This window comes from Trachinotus anak, unplaced genomic scaffold (assembly GCF_046630095.1).
Source record: "Trachinotus anak isolate AG129_WGS33_773 ecotype Australia unplaced genomic scaffold, CSIRO_AGI_Tana_v1 ptg000012l, whole genome shotgun sequence".
Classification (NCBI taxonomy): Eukaryota; Metazoa; Chordata; class Actinopteri; order Carangiformes; family Carangidae; genus Trachinotus; species Trachinotus anak.
The window spans coordinates 15,155,743-15,172,016 of NW_027273863.1; the positions used below are offsets into that span (position 1 = coordinate 15,155,743).

Consider the following 16,274-nt stretch of genomic DNA (forward strand, 5'->3'; position numbering starts at 1 on the left):
GTTTAGTTTATAGTTTCTATTCTATTTCTATTTTGTTCTTAACATAGACATAAATATTACAAAACAAAACATAACAGCCCCTTTAGTTACATTTGTGATTTGAGGCTAAATGGATAAAACATGATTTACATTAGTTTTTGTTTTAAGTGATGAACTGTAGGATACTAGAAAAATGCGCATGTTTCAGTTTCTTGTCTTTCGTTCACAGACTCCTGATTAATTACAAATTTAAAAATGAAAATGAATTTTAAAAAAAAGATAAGAAATCATTTATTTATCCCTGTAGGGAAATTCATAAAAATGTTTTTTTTAAAAATTAAATGTATATTTTATGATACAATGGTCAAACACGAAAAGCAAATTTTGTCACTTGTCCAGTCTTCACATGTGAAGGAGGTTTTGGGGGGGGGGGTCCTTTGGGGGGGGGGGCGGCTGGGGGAAGTCAGACTGCGTGTGAGGGGTGAGGATGAGAACAAATGGAGGGAGGTGGAGGGAGGAGGCCGCAGCTAGGGGAGGTAGAGTGAAAGGGGGAGGGAAAAAGGGAGACAGCCCTAGCGGCGCAGTGGGAGGACTATCCCGTGCCAGGACTTGTGGCGGCTGCAGCGGCAGCTTGGACTGGAGGAAGTGTGTTGGGGGGGCTGAGCAGGAACAGCAGGAACAGCAGCAGCAGCAGCAGCAGTTCAGGAACCGAGCTAGAGCTTCCAATTTTTTTTTTTTTTTTTATCACCGCCAGCCACAGAAAAAGGCCAGAGGAGAGCACCGTGTCCAGCCGGGACAAAGTCAGCTCGCAGAGGCGCCGGACCTGAGAGCACATTCCAGCGGAGGGAAATGAGCCTCTCAGCCTGCTCTAAGCCTGTATGACGGGCTGAGGGCTCTTTGACTCGGGACTTTACCCCAGTCTGTCTCTTTCAGCAGCTCTGACTTACAAAGGAAATCAGAGGAGGGAAAAGAAGAAGAATCAAAGTACTCGCTCTCAGCTTGAAAAGGTAAGGCACGGTGTCTGAACTTTTCCACGGTCAATCATTAGCAGGGAGGCTTTTAAAGTCAGACTGGTCAGTGCTTAAAGGCAGGATTAGACTTCCACACACTAGACTACCTTTCAACATCTCCCCCCCTCCTCTTTAGTCCTTTGCTCAGTCACATTTCACTGAGTTTGCTCATTTATTCAAAACAGCAAAACAAGGCACAAGTCTCTGTATTTACTTTGGCTTTGAGCCCTCGTCAAACCAGGGGTGTGTGTGTGTCTGCGGATAGCTGCGTGTGTGTGTGTGTGTGTGTGTGTGTGTGTGTGTGTGTGTGTGTGTGCTCCAGCTCTTTCAGCAGGACTCTGAAGACAGAGAAGGGAGTCATTCAAACTGAGCAAACACTGATCTTGTGATGTTTTTTTTCCCCTTTTTATTGTGAAAGAGCATTATTGAAAGCCTTTGAATTGAACTCCCTAAAGCTAAAACTGAGTCATTTTAACTTTTTTTTTTTCAGCCTTCTTGTCTTTGTCAATGAATTGTGTTGTTCAGTAGCTATAATTTGGGGTTCCTTGCTGTTGTGGGCCTTGGTGTACTGGAGACCTTTATAATTTGAAACATATGGGGCCATCCTTTTGGAAGACTTGTACCCAATAGTCTATAGAGCGCCAAAAGAAACAGGCCTACTTTGTCCTTTGTTGACTGCCTGGACTGTCCCGCTGATGGATAAATGATGGAGACAAACAGATCAAGAGAGACTGGCTTTTTTCTTTGAGCTACAGCTGCTGTGTGGTATTTGCGGCCTTAGGGCTATGCTTCTTAGGCAGCCATTGTTGATGACATGTACAAGCGTCCTTACATCACAGCAGCTACAGCCCTCTTCACCTGAACATCACCCCCCCCCCCCCCTTTCCCTGCTTGGCAAACCAGACACACCTGCATGTACACCTTCTTGCGCACCTTCCTTTCAAGTAGCATAAACCATGCAGGTTGTTCCTCACATTTTGCAGGCTAAACTCTTTCAAGATTATCTTTAATTACAGACCAAGAGAGACAGGAGAAACATTTTTGAACTGGCAATTATAGCTTTTGTTGCTGGTTCTATTTTGAGGTTAAAGTCGTACGAACAATATCTGTCCCTCAAGGTGAAAGAAGTGCGCATCAGAAAGCCAAAGTGTCCGTTTTCTCTCACTGATAACAGGCGGCAGTTACAAAGGACTGGCAGAGCGACAGATGAATGGGGATCCTGATATTGTGGTTTGGACAGGTGGGTTGGCAGTGGCTTGGGGATTGTGTACTGTAAGCAGAACACTGTGATCTAACCCTGGGAGGAACAGCATGGGACAGAGCACTGGGACATTTCACTTTGTCACAGCAGTGCCACAGCCACTTGGCTGACATGTGTAAGCCATTAAAGAGAGAGAAGGCGACCTGGAGAAGGAGGGAGACTGAAAGTAATAAAGGGGCAAGAATGGCAAGAAAGAGGGGAAAGCAAAAGAGATGGAGAGAATGAGAGAGCGAGAGTGGGAACGTAATCCATTTTGGAACGCATTCCACTATGACCTTGGGATAGAAAACGGTAATTAGGGAGTACTTTAGGAGCCCTAAGGGTGCACTGATTTGCGCAGAGAGAGGGCTGTCATTTTTATTCCCTTCAAAATAGTGGTACAAATACATGTTAGAGTTCCAGGGTTACAAAATAAACTTGCTAAAAATGCCCGGCTCCTTTCTTCCGTGGCTTTTTTTTTTTTTTTTCAATAGTTCTCATGGTTTTGTTTATTTCAGTTCTTCAGCAGTGAATGGGTGTCAAAGCCACAGCGTAAACACATAGAGCCCCTGACAGGAAAAGGCCAGAACAAACTGTGGCCTTGTCCCTCTCTGGGCCCTTAAACCAGCCTGTTATGTCACTGTGGACATGTTATCCAGCAGCATGAGGCGTTCGCTCGTGCCAAGTGTGAACACAAGGCGGTCTGGAATAGGGAAGCTGATGGTATCAAGGTTATTAGATGGCTATTAGATGTTAACGCTAAATACCAGCTAGGGGCTACAGCAAGAGGACAAGGGCAAGAAACAAATCTGTTCCGGTTGTGCAGCTCCTCTCATCTGATGAAGTGGTAAACAGGCATGAATAGTTCTTTTCACGTGCTGGACAAACAGAGAAATAAAGGTAACGTAGCTTCATTTAGTACAAATGCTTAAAGTAAAAAAAGTTTCAGTCCAGCAGTACCCCCACAGGCAGCCAGACTTCCTGAAGCATTTATGGCACTTTAGGTGTTACTCACGTCTGCAGACAAACAGTTTAAGGGATCATTAATCTGTCCAGAGTCTCCCAAAGAGACACTAGTGTACTGTATGTGTAGGTGCTTTTTTTTTCCATAGCTTCAAAACACAGCCAGCTCCTAGAAGCTGGGTTGGATGAGCGTTATCACCTCACATTGAATTTGAGTTGTAACCGCAGCAGCACAGCCGTCTGTACCAGACATTTGGGTTGAGGTGTAACGGGAGGTCTGTTGCTACTATAAGTGTTGTGTCTTTTTTTCTTTCTCCTATTAGTGATGAATATCAGTACACCCATTTTTCATTTCAGACACATAATATCACTTTAATGGACCTATAAAAATATTCAGGCTGTCACAAAATGGAGGCTGTTGCCACAACATGTCAATCATATAACAGACGTTCGAGCCAAGAGAAGCAATTCAGTTTGATTTCAGAGTGTGAATGGGGGAAGGGATGCCTTGATTGCTTTCATATGTGTGCAGACATAAAGTTTGTGGAGATTTTAGTTCTGTGTGATTGATTTAAAACACTTCGCATCTTTTTACAAATTTTTCATCCTGTCCATTTAAATATAGATGAATCTATTTGGTAGATTGAAGTGTCTTATTTGGTGATTCTGTGGTCCAGCTTCTCCAGTATGAAGATGTAGTGGTTTCTGCTTCATAGAATTGTAAAAATTTGACGCTTTGGGGCTTCAGGGCCCTGATGGTAACTTGTAATTGGAATAAATCATTATTTTTGGTAACTTGTAATTGGAATAAATCATTATTTTGTTATTTTATTTTATTTTATTTATTTTTTTTACATTTTACAGAAATGTTTTTAAAATAAGAACTGAAAATGAATCAATCAATCATAAAAAAAAACTCATAGTTCCTACCCAAATTTCTGGGAGGTTCTCTCTCTATGCTGCATTTCTTCTCCCACTGGTGTGTACAAATATGTAAAAGCGATCTGTGTGATGACCACGAGGAGCTCTCTAATGGAAGATGCAGCTGGGGAGCCTGTAGACATGTAGCAACCAGTCTAATCACATACAAACAAACTTTCACATAAACCGATTCGGTTGCTGTGGCTCCAGCTGAGGCTTGGGAGAGACTCCTTATTTGTGACAGACAACCATGCAGAGTTTTTGCCAACTGTTGTCACCACAGTGGACTCAAAAATGAAAACAACTATGAGGTCACTGTTCACATGATTAGGCTGTGATTTAACCCTTAGGGGATGACTTACATACTGATGTCTGGAGTTTGAGACAGTTCCCCCGGCAGTTTATGTCCTATTACGTGATGCCGTCTTCTTTCATCTCGTGGTCCACCTGCTCATACGAAATGGAAGATTCCATACCGTGTGGGCCAGGTGAAGGGTGTGGCTCCTGAAATAGAAGCAGGCTTCGTCCCAGCTCTTTAATACTCCTGCCTGCTCTGTATTCCCTGCATTTTTTTATACTCATAAATAGAACATTTGTTGAATTTATTCTTAGGATTGTTCAGGGCAATTGAGAGAGAGGCATTTGGAGCTGGTCATGCATGTGAGAACGTGGCTGACAGCACCCACGCAGCCCAGTCAAGCTCTTACCTGCAGAGTTTGGAGCTGGGGGAGCCAGACACACCCTAATCCCCCAACATCCTGACCTTAGTAAACCTGTTGCAGCTTGTATATAGTAGACCTGGCAACCCCTATTCCTGAATCTCTCTGCCTACCCCACTCCTCTACCAGACTTGCTCTCACAGTGCCATGGGTGGGCTTGGGATTTGAGTTCCTTGGCACTGCTTATTCTGCCTTTGTGAGCTAATGCTGTGCCTCAAACCAGGAACAAAAGCAGTCAGCGCAAATTAAAGACCAATTATCTTTAGTGCGTGCTGGGGCAAGTCACTCGTGTTGGCTTGGATGATGAGTGGGAGAAGCGAGAGGTCTTTGGAGGAAAAGGATGTTTGTTACTGCAACTCTTCACATGAATGATTCATGTGAAATTAATAAGCCCGAAGTTCATATTTATTTAAGTTTTTGGATTTATTCTGTTGTGTAATATATTGCCAACTTTTGTTGAGCTTCATAGCTTTGAACTGAAATGACTTGAACCTGTATTTTACTTTATGTACTTACCTTGAAGTAGGTTATTTAGTTAATTGAATATGAATACCTCAACACTGCGGGTAATATGCCTTCTTGCTTGGAGGTAGCAAAGACGGCTGATAACACTGTAATGTCTGTCTGTTAAATATGAAGCCAGCACTGGCAGCTGGTTAGCTTAGCGTAGCATAAAGACTGGAAATTGAGGGCAATAGCTAGTCCGCCTTCGTCCAGAGGTAACAAAATCAGCCTACCAGCACTACAACACGTCCAAAAATGAGAGAGGCAAGAAAAAGAAAAATGATCCTACAGGTAGTTGTGTGCCAAACAATTTCTTGGCATAAGAAAGAAAGTAGGAAGTTACTGCGCCTGGCTGTAAATTGGTCTGGCCCATAACTCCCCATAAAGCTACAATGTGTCGTTTTACAACTTTGTTGTTGTGTGGATTAAACACACTAGATACAGTTTGTTAATTTGTGAGCTTCAGAAGTTCTGGTGGGCAGATTTTGTTACCATTGCTACCCTTAGACGGACTGTTTCCCCCTGTTCCCAGTCTTTATGCTAAGCTAAGCTAAGAGACTACTAGCAGTAGCTCCATTTTTACCTTACAGACATAAGAGTGGTATCAGTCGCTTCATCTAACTCTCTCCAAGGAAGCAAAAAAGGGAGTTTCCCAAAATGTTGAAATATTTCTCAAACCCAGTTAAAACTTTAAACTCGTGATTATTGTACCAGATTAATTTAGTAGCATTCTTTCACACTCTGGGGGTGGGGGGTCACATAGAGGTTAAGTGTTGGTTAGATACCCTTCCCATCTCTAGTTAGCACAGTACTTTGACACTTCCAAAACATTACTAAGCCTTCTTGCCATACTCCTGCCCTGGAGATACACAGAGCCTAAGTACTGGCCAACCTGTTCATTAATTTCTCATTAGTCAACAGTTTTTCCTCAGAGTCTCAGGGGAAATAGACTAACCCCACCATTAGTTCCAACAATCCCTGAGGACCTCTTTCTCCTCCTACTCCCACCACCTCCACCAACTAACACACACACACCCACAAAACACCCAACCCTGTTTCCCCGAGTGATGACCTTTTCATTGACATGGCCTCTTTCATTCCACTCTGAAGGTTGGTTTAAACCGGGGCTACACTGTCTCTGGTTTATGGCTCCCTCCCTGGCCCCCTTCAAAGTGTTGGGCAGTAGCCTGCAGTCGTTGCAGACTTAATTGACAGACACATTCTTGACTGTGGATCATTTAATCACAACAAACAATTGGTGTCATTCAAGAAGGATGTTGATATCTTTGGCAAATTTAGGAATGTGTTTCTGTTTGGGAAAATATGAGCTTGTGTGAATTTATGAATGTGTATAGATCAGTATTATTTGTTTATTTGGGGTTTTTTTTGTTTGACCTAGTCATTGACCTGGAGACGAAATCTGGATCTGTCAAAAAGCAAAGTTTGGTTTGGTTTGGTTTGACAAAATTCCAATATAGTTATAAAACACAACATTTTGTCAGGGACAGAACAAGAGCTGAAACAATAAGTTGATTCATCAATTAGCTGATGGACAGATAATGAAATGCCAATTATATTGATAAGGAATTTTCAAGAAAAAAAAAACATTTAATGGTTCCAACTTCTCAAAGATGAGAATTTGGAGCCTTTCCTTCCATTATTGTTAACTCAGTGTCTTTAAGTTTTGGACTCTTGGACACATATTAAAAGCAATTTGGAGACATCACTTTGGGCTCAAAAGCTTTGTGATGGATATTTTTCATTTAATGTTAATTCAAGAGAAAATAATCAGCTGAATATTTGATAATGAAAGCAATTCTTTGTTGTACCATGTACAATAAGGTTCGTTTCTACAGTGAAGTTAGAGAAAGTCATTCAGTGACTGACATTAAAAAAATATTAGCAAATTTAGCAAAAACTATTGGCAAGGGCCGCAACTCACAGTCATTTTTATTTTCCAATAAAAATCACCTGTCTATTTTTATTTGAATAATCTTTTCATGGTTGTAAAATGTCAGAAAATAATTCAAAGTGTCAGTCACAATCACTAAGATGACAACTTCAGATTGCTTGTTTTTTTCCAACAGTCTGAACAGTCAAAATCCTGAATATGTCACATTTATTTATATTTTTTTTACATTTTCTATATTTTTTGCAATACATCCATTTATTATCATTGTAAATATCCTACATCTTTGTTGTAAATATTTTATTTTAATTTTATTTTAATTTTTACACTACTAAGTTTATTTATGTTATTGTTTTGCACCAAACACCAGCACAAATTCCTTGTATGCGGAAACACACTTGGCAATAAAACTGATTCTGATTCTGATTCTGATTCCGATTCCGAATTGGCATCATATAGAAACAATGAGAAACAGCTAATTCTTACAGTTAAGAAGCTGGAGACACTTGATAAAAGCCATGAACAGTTGTCAGTTGACTTACTGATTAATCGACTGTGACAGTGTCAGCATTGATGTTTGCAGCAACGCTACTGACAAGCAGCACAGAGCATGCAGAGATGACTAGATAAGAGAGTAAGGGGTGTGTGGGTGTGGGTGTGGGTGTGGTATGTGGTGTGGTGGTGGGGGGATGACAGGCTCTCTTCAGACCACCACCACAGGAAGTTCATGGCCATGAGGTCACAGGAACCCGCCATCACTCAGGGATTTACAGCAACTGGTTTCAACTGGAATTCTTGACCGTTTTTTTTTTTTTTTTTTTTTACTTTGTCATTATAGCTCCGACTGACTGTCTGACTGTGGTAATAAGATTGCTGGCGTCCAATCTTTGGATACCACTCTACTGTATCTCTCTTTGCAGTACAGATAAGCAACAATCATCTCTCATGTTAAAAAGCCCCTTATATATTGTTTCCTTTCAACTGGTACAGTATCTGTGACACATGATGTTGACCGTTGCTGTGCAAACAAGACACCCTCTGTCACAATCTCAATCTGGAATTGAGGTCATTCTCTAAAGATATCTACAGGAAACCTGGGCACAATGACAAAAGCTGAGGACTTTGACCATCAAATATTGACTTGAGTAAAGTCACCTGCCTAATGTAGGTGACTTTATGGTGTGAGGTAGTTGAAGAACATTATCCACCTACATGTCTGCTTCCATATTTTTTTAACAGGAAGTCCCAAGATTCAGGGATGGAGGAGGGATATGAGCTCGACCTCACATATATCACAGAACGTATCATTGCCGTGTCCTTCCCCCGGGGGTGCTCAGAGGAGATCTACTCACACAACTTGAAGGATGTCACGCGAATGCTCAAGTCCAAGCATGCAGATAATTACCTGGTCAGTGCTTGCTCATGTGCTGCACGCTGTCTCACCTTGAAATGTGCTGTAGCCAAGTGTCAAAGTGCAAACGGTATTGATGTGTGGGCTGATGGGCTTCCCTGGAATGTTGACATAAAAGTATTGATCTCAGAGCTCTTTGAGCTCATCCTTTGATCATGATAACATAACAGTAAGTCGTTAAAGCAGAAGTGTCACATGCAGTAATCTTCCTTATGACATTTTAAGGCATTGGTTCTGTTGTATGTTTTGTTTAGATTATCAACCTCTCGGAGAGAAGACATGATCTCTCTAAAATGAATCCTAAGGTAAGTTTAAGTATCATCTGCATCACAGTTAATAAAACCACATTAGGAAGTATGTCGATATGCATAAGTGTGGGACAGAACAAAGCACAATATGTTTAAGGGGCAAAGTAGATCTTACTCATCCTCTGTGATCAATTGTGTATAACCAGGCGCCATAATATTGATGGGTAATGCATAGTGCCATAGATGTGGCTGTGCAGAAAGATATGATATCCGTTCACAGTGTTTGATGTGTTTTCAGACCCTTGATACAGGCTGGCCGGACCTGCATGCTCCACCTCTGGATAAGATCTGTACCATCTGCAAGGCCATGGAGAGCTGGCTCAATGCTGACCCTCTACATGTGGCGGTTATACACTGCAGGGTAAGCATGTACAGGTCATGTTGTATCATGAACAATTTAGCATTTAATCCACATTTAAGCACAAGTTTTTTTGTTTTTATTTTAAATGCCCCAAATCTTACATTTCCCTCTATAACTTTAAAGGATACGTTGTCTTGAAATAAGATTCAGATGCCTCCTTCTCTCTGAAATGAAATCTGTTCTAAAGTAAGCAGAAAATAGTGTGTTTATGTAGGATCCCATCATTCATAGTATTTTTGGGGCATTGAAAACAAAGTAAAACCACAAGTGCAGAATGTGCCGTGAATCATCTCCTATCCTCTCTTGTTTCTTTAGGGCGGCAAAGGTCGAATTGGTGTTGTCATTTCATCTTTTGTGCATTTCACTGATGTGTCAGCCAGGTAACCACCACTATGTTTCACATCTTTGATGATATGTTGCCATAAATGTTTGCGCTGAAGTTAGGATTCATCATAATGTGTGTGCACCCACCCACCGCTGGCAGCAAATGATAACAACAGCACGCTGCAACAATGCATGAAGAATCATTTTGTAGACCACAAGCAATGTCATCGCTTAACCGCGGCTGATTTATTTACCTCTTTTGATTTCGGGTCAAGGTGAATCACAAAGTGAGTCAGAGTAAAGCAGCCTGTTTCAAAGTCAAAAGGATAACCACACAATTTAAGCCATGAATCACCCCATATTGAATTGCATGAATCAACTTGGAAACATGTTAGTTACTGTAATAGCTTCTGGCCACAGTGTCAGTTTCATGAAATCTATTCATCGTGAAGAAAAACCATTCTAACCCATTTTCTAACCATTGTCCGTCAAACAAATTCTCAGAGGCTGGTGCTTTACTGAGCCCTAAAGTCAAGAAGTGCAGCAAACATTTGGAGAGATGGCCTGGTGTTATGCTGCTATGTCGATCCTCTCTGCACACAGCAGACATTGTGTGGCATAAGCATACATCAGCCTTCGATTTAGCCAATCTCTGTTTCCCTTAGTGTTTGTGTCCCGCTGAGGGGGGACTGGGTCGGTAAAGGTGAATGTGAAAGACAGAGGGCAAAAAGAGGAGTAGAGGAAGAGATAGGAAAACAATGAGGCAGATTTACAATAGAATAGATTCAGCGGGGTGGAGCAGAGGGAGAGGGACGACGCGAGAGAAACAGAGCTGTGCTGAAAAGGCTCCAGCGCCTGTTGGTTTTAGGTCTGTCTGAACAGCCGAGCTGTGCACACATTCTGGCCTCTCTCTGTCCTCCTCTCCCCCTCCGTGTTTACTTAAGGCTGCCATTCTCTTCCTCTCTGCTGGAATCCCCTGTCTCTCCGGTTACTTTCACTCTTGTCAATTATGCATGTGTATGCATGTGTGTGCGTGTGTGTGTGAATGCATATGTGTGTGTGTTTGTGCGCGTTGTCCTAATTGAAGTCAGGGTTAACACCATTCAATTATAGAGCAGCAGAGTGTAATCTCTCTGGAGTCATAATTGCCTAAAGTGTTTAATGTATCTCCCTGTCTCCCTCAAAGTGCTGATCAGGCGTTGGACCGCTTCGCCATGAGGAAATACTACGATGATAAGGTCTCAGGTCTGATGACACCTTCGCAGAAACGGTAAGACCCAAAACATAAGCACGCCCTTCTGCATAGCAGCATGCGTCTAACCATGTGTTGTTGCTGGTGCTTTGTTGACCCACGTCTCCATCCAAACACATTCATGTCCCAGATGCAGCTGATTCAATACGACACTTTGGGTGTCCCGGTGCTGTTTGTCTATTTTGTCACTGAATAGCCTTTTCATTGTTGATCATTGAATCCCATGGAAACCTGGTGTAATGCTAACCCTCTGTATCGCTATGAATCATCATCGTTCACACTGTTGACTCGATAAACTGAACTGGTGTCTTTAGTTTGTTTTGTTCTAGTTTCTTGAAGCTGTCATGTTTGTGTGAACAAAACCTTCATCAGTGATAATAGGGACAGATGTAAATTTTAAACATTTCAGTACTAATCCTGATATTATAGTTTTTTTATGTAGTTTTTGCAATCTTTTAACAAGTTTTTCTACAGTTTTTCTTTTAACCTAAGGAAGCATACTTTCTTAAAGGTTGTCTGCTGACTGTAACTTTTCTTTCAGCATAAAGACATGAGCAAAAGCATAGAAAAGAAAGCAAACAAGCCTATTTTCACATCTGAAAAAATAACCCAGATGATGCCATAGTGATGTTGTCCTGATGTTGAGGTTGTCCTGGCGTAGGCTAGGAAATCAAACATTTTTATGCAAATCCTGTGTTTCAAACTGGGCTCATGGAGTTTGAAAGTCATGGAGGTTTAAAGGTTAGGGAGAATCTAATGAAAAAAACATTATCAAGTTGCATTATGGAAATTATAGGCTCCAGCATTTGTGGAGCTTGACCCGTTCTTGTGACTAAAAGACGGGATATGTTGGTTTTTGTTGCATCCATTTTCACCAGTCTCTATGTTTTCATGCCAGGTATGTTTGGATCCTGAACAGTCTTCTAAGTGGATCCATGAAGATTAATGCCTCCCCCTTGTTCCTGCACTGTGTCATCCTTCATGGGATACCAAACTTTGACGCCACTGGAGGTTAAACTCATATTATTTACCACTATACACAGCTGCAGTTCCCAATGAAAACACAGTCGCTTATACCACGACAGTATAAAAGAATCCAGACGCAACCACATCAGAGTTGGAGCCGTAAACAAGATGGAGACTTATCTGTATTTTATATCTTTCTCTTTTTCCAATACACACACATGCATGCTCAGACAGATAGAGGCACTTGTGTAAATATAACTGAGGAGAAGAACGTCTTTATGGGTTCCCAGTAAACTCGTGGGGATTCACACCCATGTTTGCATGTAAATTGCTGTTTTCGCTAATTTCGCTGAAACAACGGGGGGTTTTCGTCACATCATGGGGCTGAAATCCCTTTCTCACAACAACACTTATCACACGTTATCTGTGAGCAAAACAATCTGAGGAGCTACTCTTGAGGTCATGCTACCAATGCACTTGTAACAAACATTTTTTGAGAATTTGCTGTGTTTTTTTTTTTGTTTGTTTTTTTTTTCCAGTTTGTCGTCCGTACATCAAGGTTTACCAGGGAATGCAAGCAGTGTATTCATCTGGAATCTAGTAAGTAGTTTACACATGTGGTACAGTAATTTGAACGTTATTGTTTACTTCAAAGAATGCTGGAATACTTCAAAGCAATTTTCTGTTTAACTTAGTTTAATGGTGATTTTAATTCTGAGTTACTGCTTTCTGCAAATGTCTGATTGCTTTCAAACTCTGGCCCACAGTGACTGACTCCTCAGTTTTTTTTTTGTTTTTTTTTTGTTACAGTCACATTGGTCCAGGCCACAGAGACCGGGTATGCATCACCCTGGAGCCTGCCCAGCTTCTAAAAGGGGACATCATGGTAGGGAAAGAAACAGAATGCCTTTTCAGAGATTCTGACATGAAATCTCATTGAATTAATCACAATTTTTTCTTTTCTTTTTTTTTTTTTTTTTTTTGTAGATTAAATGCTATCACAAAAGTGACCTAACTTCAGAGCGTGAAGTTATTTTCCGGCTGCAGTTCCACACGGGAGCAGTGCAGGGCTACAACCTGATGTTTGAAAAAGAAGACATGGAGGCTGCCAGCAAAGGTAGACCTGGAAAAAAAAAAAAACTCTGAGAACAGGTCTCAACGTGCAGCCGCTAGTTTACAGCAACTCCCCTGCTCCACACAGCATCTGTAGGGCTCAGTCTGGACTTAATTTAGACTTGGCACTTTGAGACCAATAATCTTGTTTTCCCAAACATGTTACGTGTACTGAGAGAATCCTACTCACAGACAACACCATTCATCTCTCCATTTCTGCATGGCAATGGCATCCCTGTGTGTTTATATTCCAGATCCCAGATTTCCAGATTATGGCAAAGTGGAACTGGTGTTCTCCGAGGGACCAGAGAGAATCCCAGGTAGATTCCTAACTCTTCATCTTTTTCAAAAGTTGCTAAAGGGAAAGCAGTCGTGATGCTCTCTCCATTTTTCCCTTTGTGCCATCCTGTGCTCTGTTCCTCCCCCTCTGCCCCCTGGTGAGAAGGGATGTGGAATGCTGCAGAGGGGAAATGTAGTGTGAAGTGTGTGCTGACAGAGAGGTAAAGAAGCACAGCATGTGCTGCCCCAGATCCCCACAGGAATGAAACTATGTAGTATGGGTCTGTGTGTGTGTGTGTGTATGTATTTACTTGTACGTGAAACACCTTTCCAAAATAGAACAATATTTTTTGTCACAGTAACATAATGAAGGATATTTGCTAGGGTAAGACTGATTTGATTGATAAATGCTGGTGGTTTGATCAAAATGGGATATTTCCAGTAATTGTTGTTCCTCAAAAATATGACATAGGTATGATTTCAATCTACAGCCTAAGGGCTCACAGTAAAACCTTAAAAAAACAACCCGTTTTGGGGTTTTATTTTTTGTTATTGATGGATATCACTGACATGTCTGTATGAATCTACAGCCAGGACACAGTTAGCTTAGCCTAGCAAAACAGGTGGCAGCAGGAGAAAACAGCTAGCCTGACTCTGTTGCTTGGCAAAAACTGTCCATCACGACCTCTACAGCTCACTAGTTAACACATTACATTTGGTTAGTTTATGCTTGATAAAAAATGAAATGTAAAAATGACTAATTAATTCTTTTTTTTTTTTTTTTTTACTTTTGGATAGAGCCAAGCTAGCTGTTTTCACCTGCCTCTAGTCTTTCTGCTTATCTAAGCTAACTACCTGCTGGCTGTAGCTTCATATTTAGCATACAGACATCGTGGTGTCAATCTTCTCATGTAACCCTTGGCAAGAAAGTGAATTAACATATTTACATGAATGTTTAATTATTCATTTGAAGGCTTTTAAACTGGAAATGTAGTAAAATGCAGTAGTGAAAATGTAGTGAAGAAAACAGCTAGATACGTTATCTACAATAATGTTATTTTTGGGTCCAGGTGCTGACAGGTGGCAAAATGGGGCAGATGTTATTGTGGACTACAACACAGCAGATCCTCTAACCCGCTGGGACTCCTATCAGAACATCTGTGATGGTGAAGGTACTGTCGCTATGCTGCAATTACGCACCACATGACTCACAATGTTTTGTTATAACAGTGCCAGGGTCGTCCTAATGAATCAGATGCCATCTGAGCAAAAATATCAGTGGCTGGTTTTATGAATGGAAAAAGAATGCACAGGGTGTTATTATGGGATTAAATTACTATTGTTACTTTTCTGCTATTCCGTGTGCTCTCTCTGTTTCTCACTTACACAAACATATGCACAAACTCTCTTCTTCTCTCAGGGAATTAACAGAGCGTGACAGGTCCTGTGCCCCATGGTATTGAGGAACTGCAGTGTGATTGCATTAACATGCACACACGGTCACCACTGGCTTGGTCTATATTGCAGTCAGTGGGAGCAGGAGTTATTACTGGGATGTAAATTCTTGTTTCCACAGAGCCTGCCTGTATTTTTTGTCATGGCGAGGAAAAGAAAAGGAGGCAAAAGATTACATCTGTGTTTGGTATGACAAGCAGTGTTGTTTCTGCGTGAAGGATAGGGAGGAGGAGTGTTGTTGTATGGAGTGAGTGCTGTTTTCAGAGGAAGAGCAGCTAGTTCTCAAGAGATTTCTATTTTGTTGTTTCATCAAATGAATAGGCATGCTTTAACCATCCCACACATAGTCTCACCAGCACCCGCGCACACACACTCACACACACACACGCTCACACTCAGAGCCACCCTGTCAGGGCGTCCCGTCCTAGCTGCGGTTGTTGCTCCACTCAACCACAGAATTCACAACAATCTCCCAGAATAGAGCAACGTGGTGGTGGCATTAAAACACAGATCCACCCTTTCCCAGTATTCATTGAGTGTTTTTATAAGCCGCTTGATGAAAATGAGCTGCCTTTTTATATTTTCATTTAAAATATCCCAACACATTCATATAGAATTTTATGCAACACCTCTGGGAATGCAATTAAAGAGCAACCGCTCAAATTTAAGAATTCATTAAAGCAAAGCAAAGACACCAACAAAGAAGCAATATTTTCCCTTGCCATTATTCCAAAGCATTCATGTGGGATATTTACAGCCTTGTTTTCTCATGTAAACACTACATCTGAGAGGGAAGACTGGGAGCTTTGTTGGAATTCTACATCTACTTACCACCAGTCCTGTGGCAGGCCCAGTTTACCTCTGAGAGGCTGTCACTCAGAGGCTGCTCAGGAGGAGGAAGTCCAAAAAACCCTTGCCACTGTAGTGCTAAGGTTGTGAAAAGAAAACTTCATTTACTTCAATGGCTTTTCAATCACCAATCACCAGTGGGTGTGTGTTTGTCTCCATGTGTGAATTAAGAGCTGGATTTTAAAAGATTGTTTTCCCAGAAAGGTTGTTTACTTGAGTTTACTGTCAAAGTGGGTCATTGACTTTGAGTGGCTTGGGAACAGTTGCTTGTGGAGATGAGTAGTTAAAATTCATGTATGGTTATGGCTCATGCATAAGTGCCAACAAGAAATCTGTGCGGGGCTACTCCAACCTCTTTAAATGGTTGGTTCACCTTATTACAATATATTCAATTTATATAAATATGCAGGTAGTTGTGGCTTTATTAACAGAACTTTTGCAATGTTTGAGATTTCTGCTGCCACTCCAATACAATGAAGGTGAATGAGATATTGCTTGCTGGGCTCAAAGCATTCAAAAATTACAATTTACATATTCAGCAGCAACATTTCTTTCCAGAGGCGGTTTCCCTGTCAGTCTGAATGATCCACAGACCTTGCTTTCAATCTGTAATCTGAATGGAAATTATTTCTGTGGTAGGATGTAGTTCCATGAGACTTCTATTGGAGGAACATTAATCTGATATTAAGTGATCACACATTTTCAATTTAT

The 16,274-nt window shown here is 41.3% G+C and overlaps 1 protein-coding gene across 3 annotated transcripts in view; it reads left to right on the forward strand.

The window, feature by feature from the left end:
- Nucleotides 1–564: 564 nt before the first annotated feature.
- The window catches only part of LOC139628534 (tensin-3-like), a 32,019-nt gene continuing 16,309 nt past the window's right edge, over nt 565–16,274 (forward strand). The window contains exons 1-12 of one of the 3 annotated variants that reach the window (XM_071490270.1): nt 565–986; nt 8,485–8,653; nt 8,911–8,961; nt 9,203–9,325; nt 9,641–9,705; nt 10,836–10,919; nt 11,800–11,912; nt 12,407–12,467; nt 12,678–12,753; nt 12,855–12,984; nt 13,235–13,300; nt 14,330–14,431. In XM_071490270.1, the coding sequence (XP_071346371.1) occupies nt 8,504–8,653; nt 8,911–8,961; nt 9,203–9,325; nt 9,641–9,705; nt 10,836–10,919; nt 11,800–11,912; nt 12,407–12,467; nt 12,678–12,753; nt 12,855–12,984; nt 13,235–13,300; nt 14,330–14,431 (1,021 nt within the window). In that variant the 5' untranslated portion in view covers nt 565–986; nt 8,485–8,503. Of the gene's footprint in view, nt 987–5,290; nt 7,880–8,484; nt 8,654–8,910; nt 8,962–9,202; nt 9,326–9,640; nt 9,706–10,835; nt 10,920–11,799; nt 11,913–12,406; nt 12,468–12,677; nt 12,754–12,854; nt 12,985–13,234; nt 13,301–14,329; nt 14,432–16,274 lie in introns of those variants that run through there. The other 2 variants (XM_071490272.1, XM_071490271.1) reach the window with 2 other exon arrangements.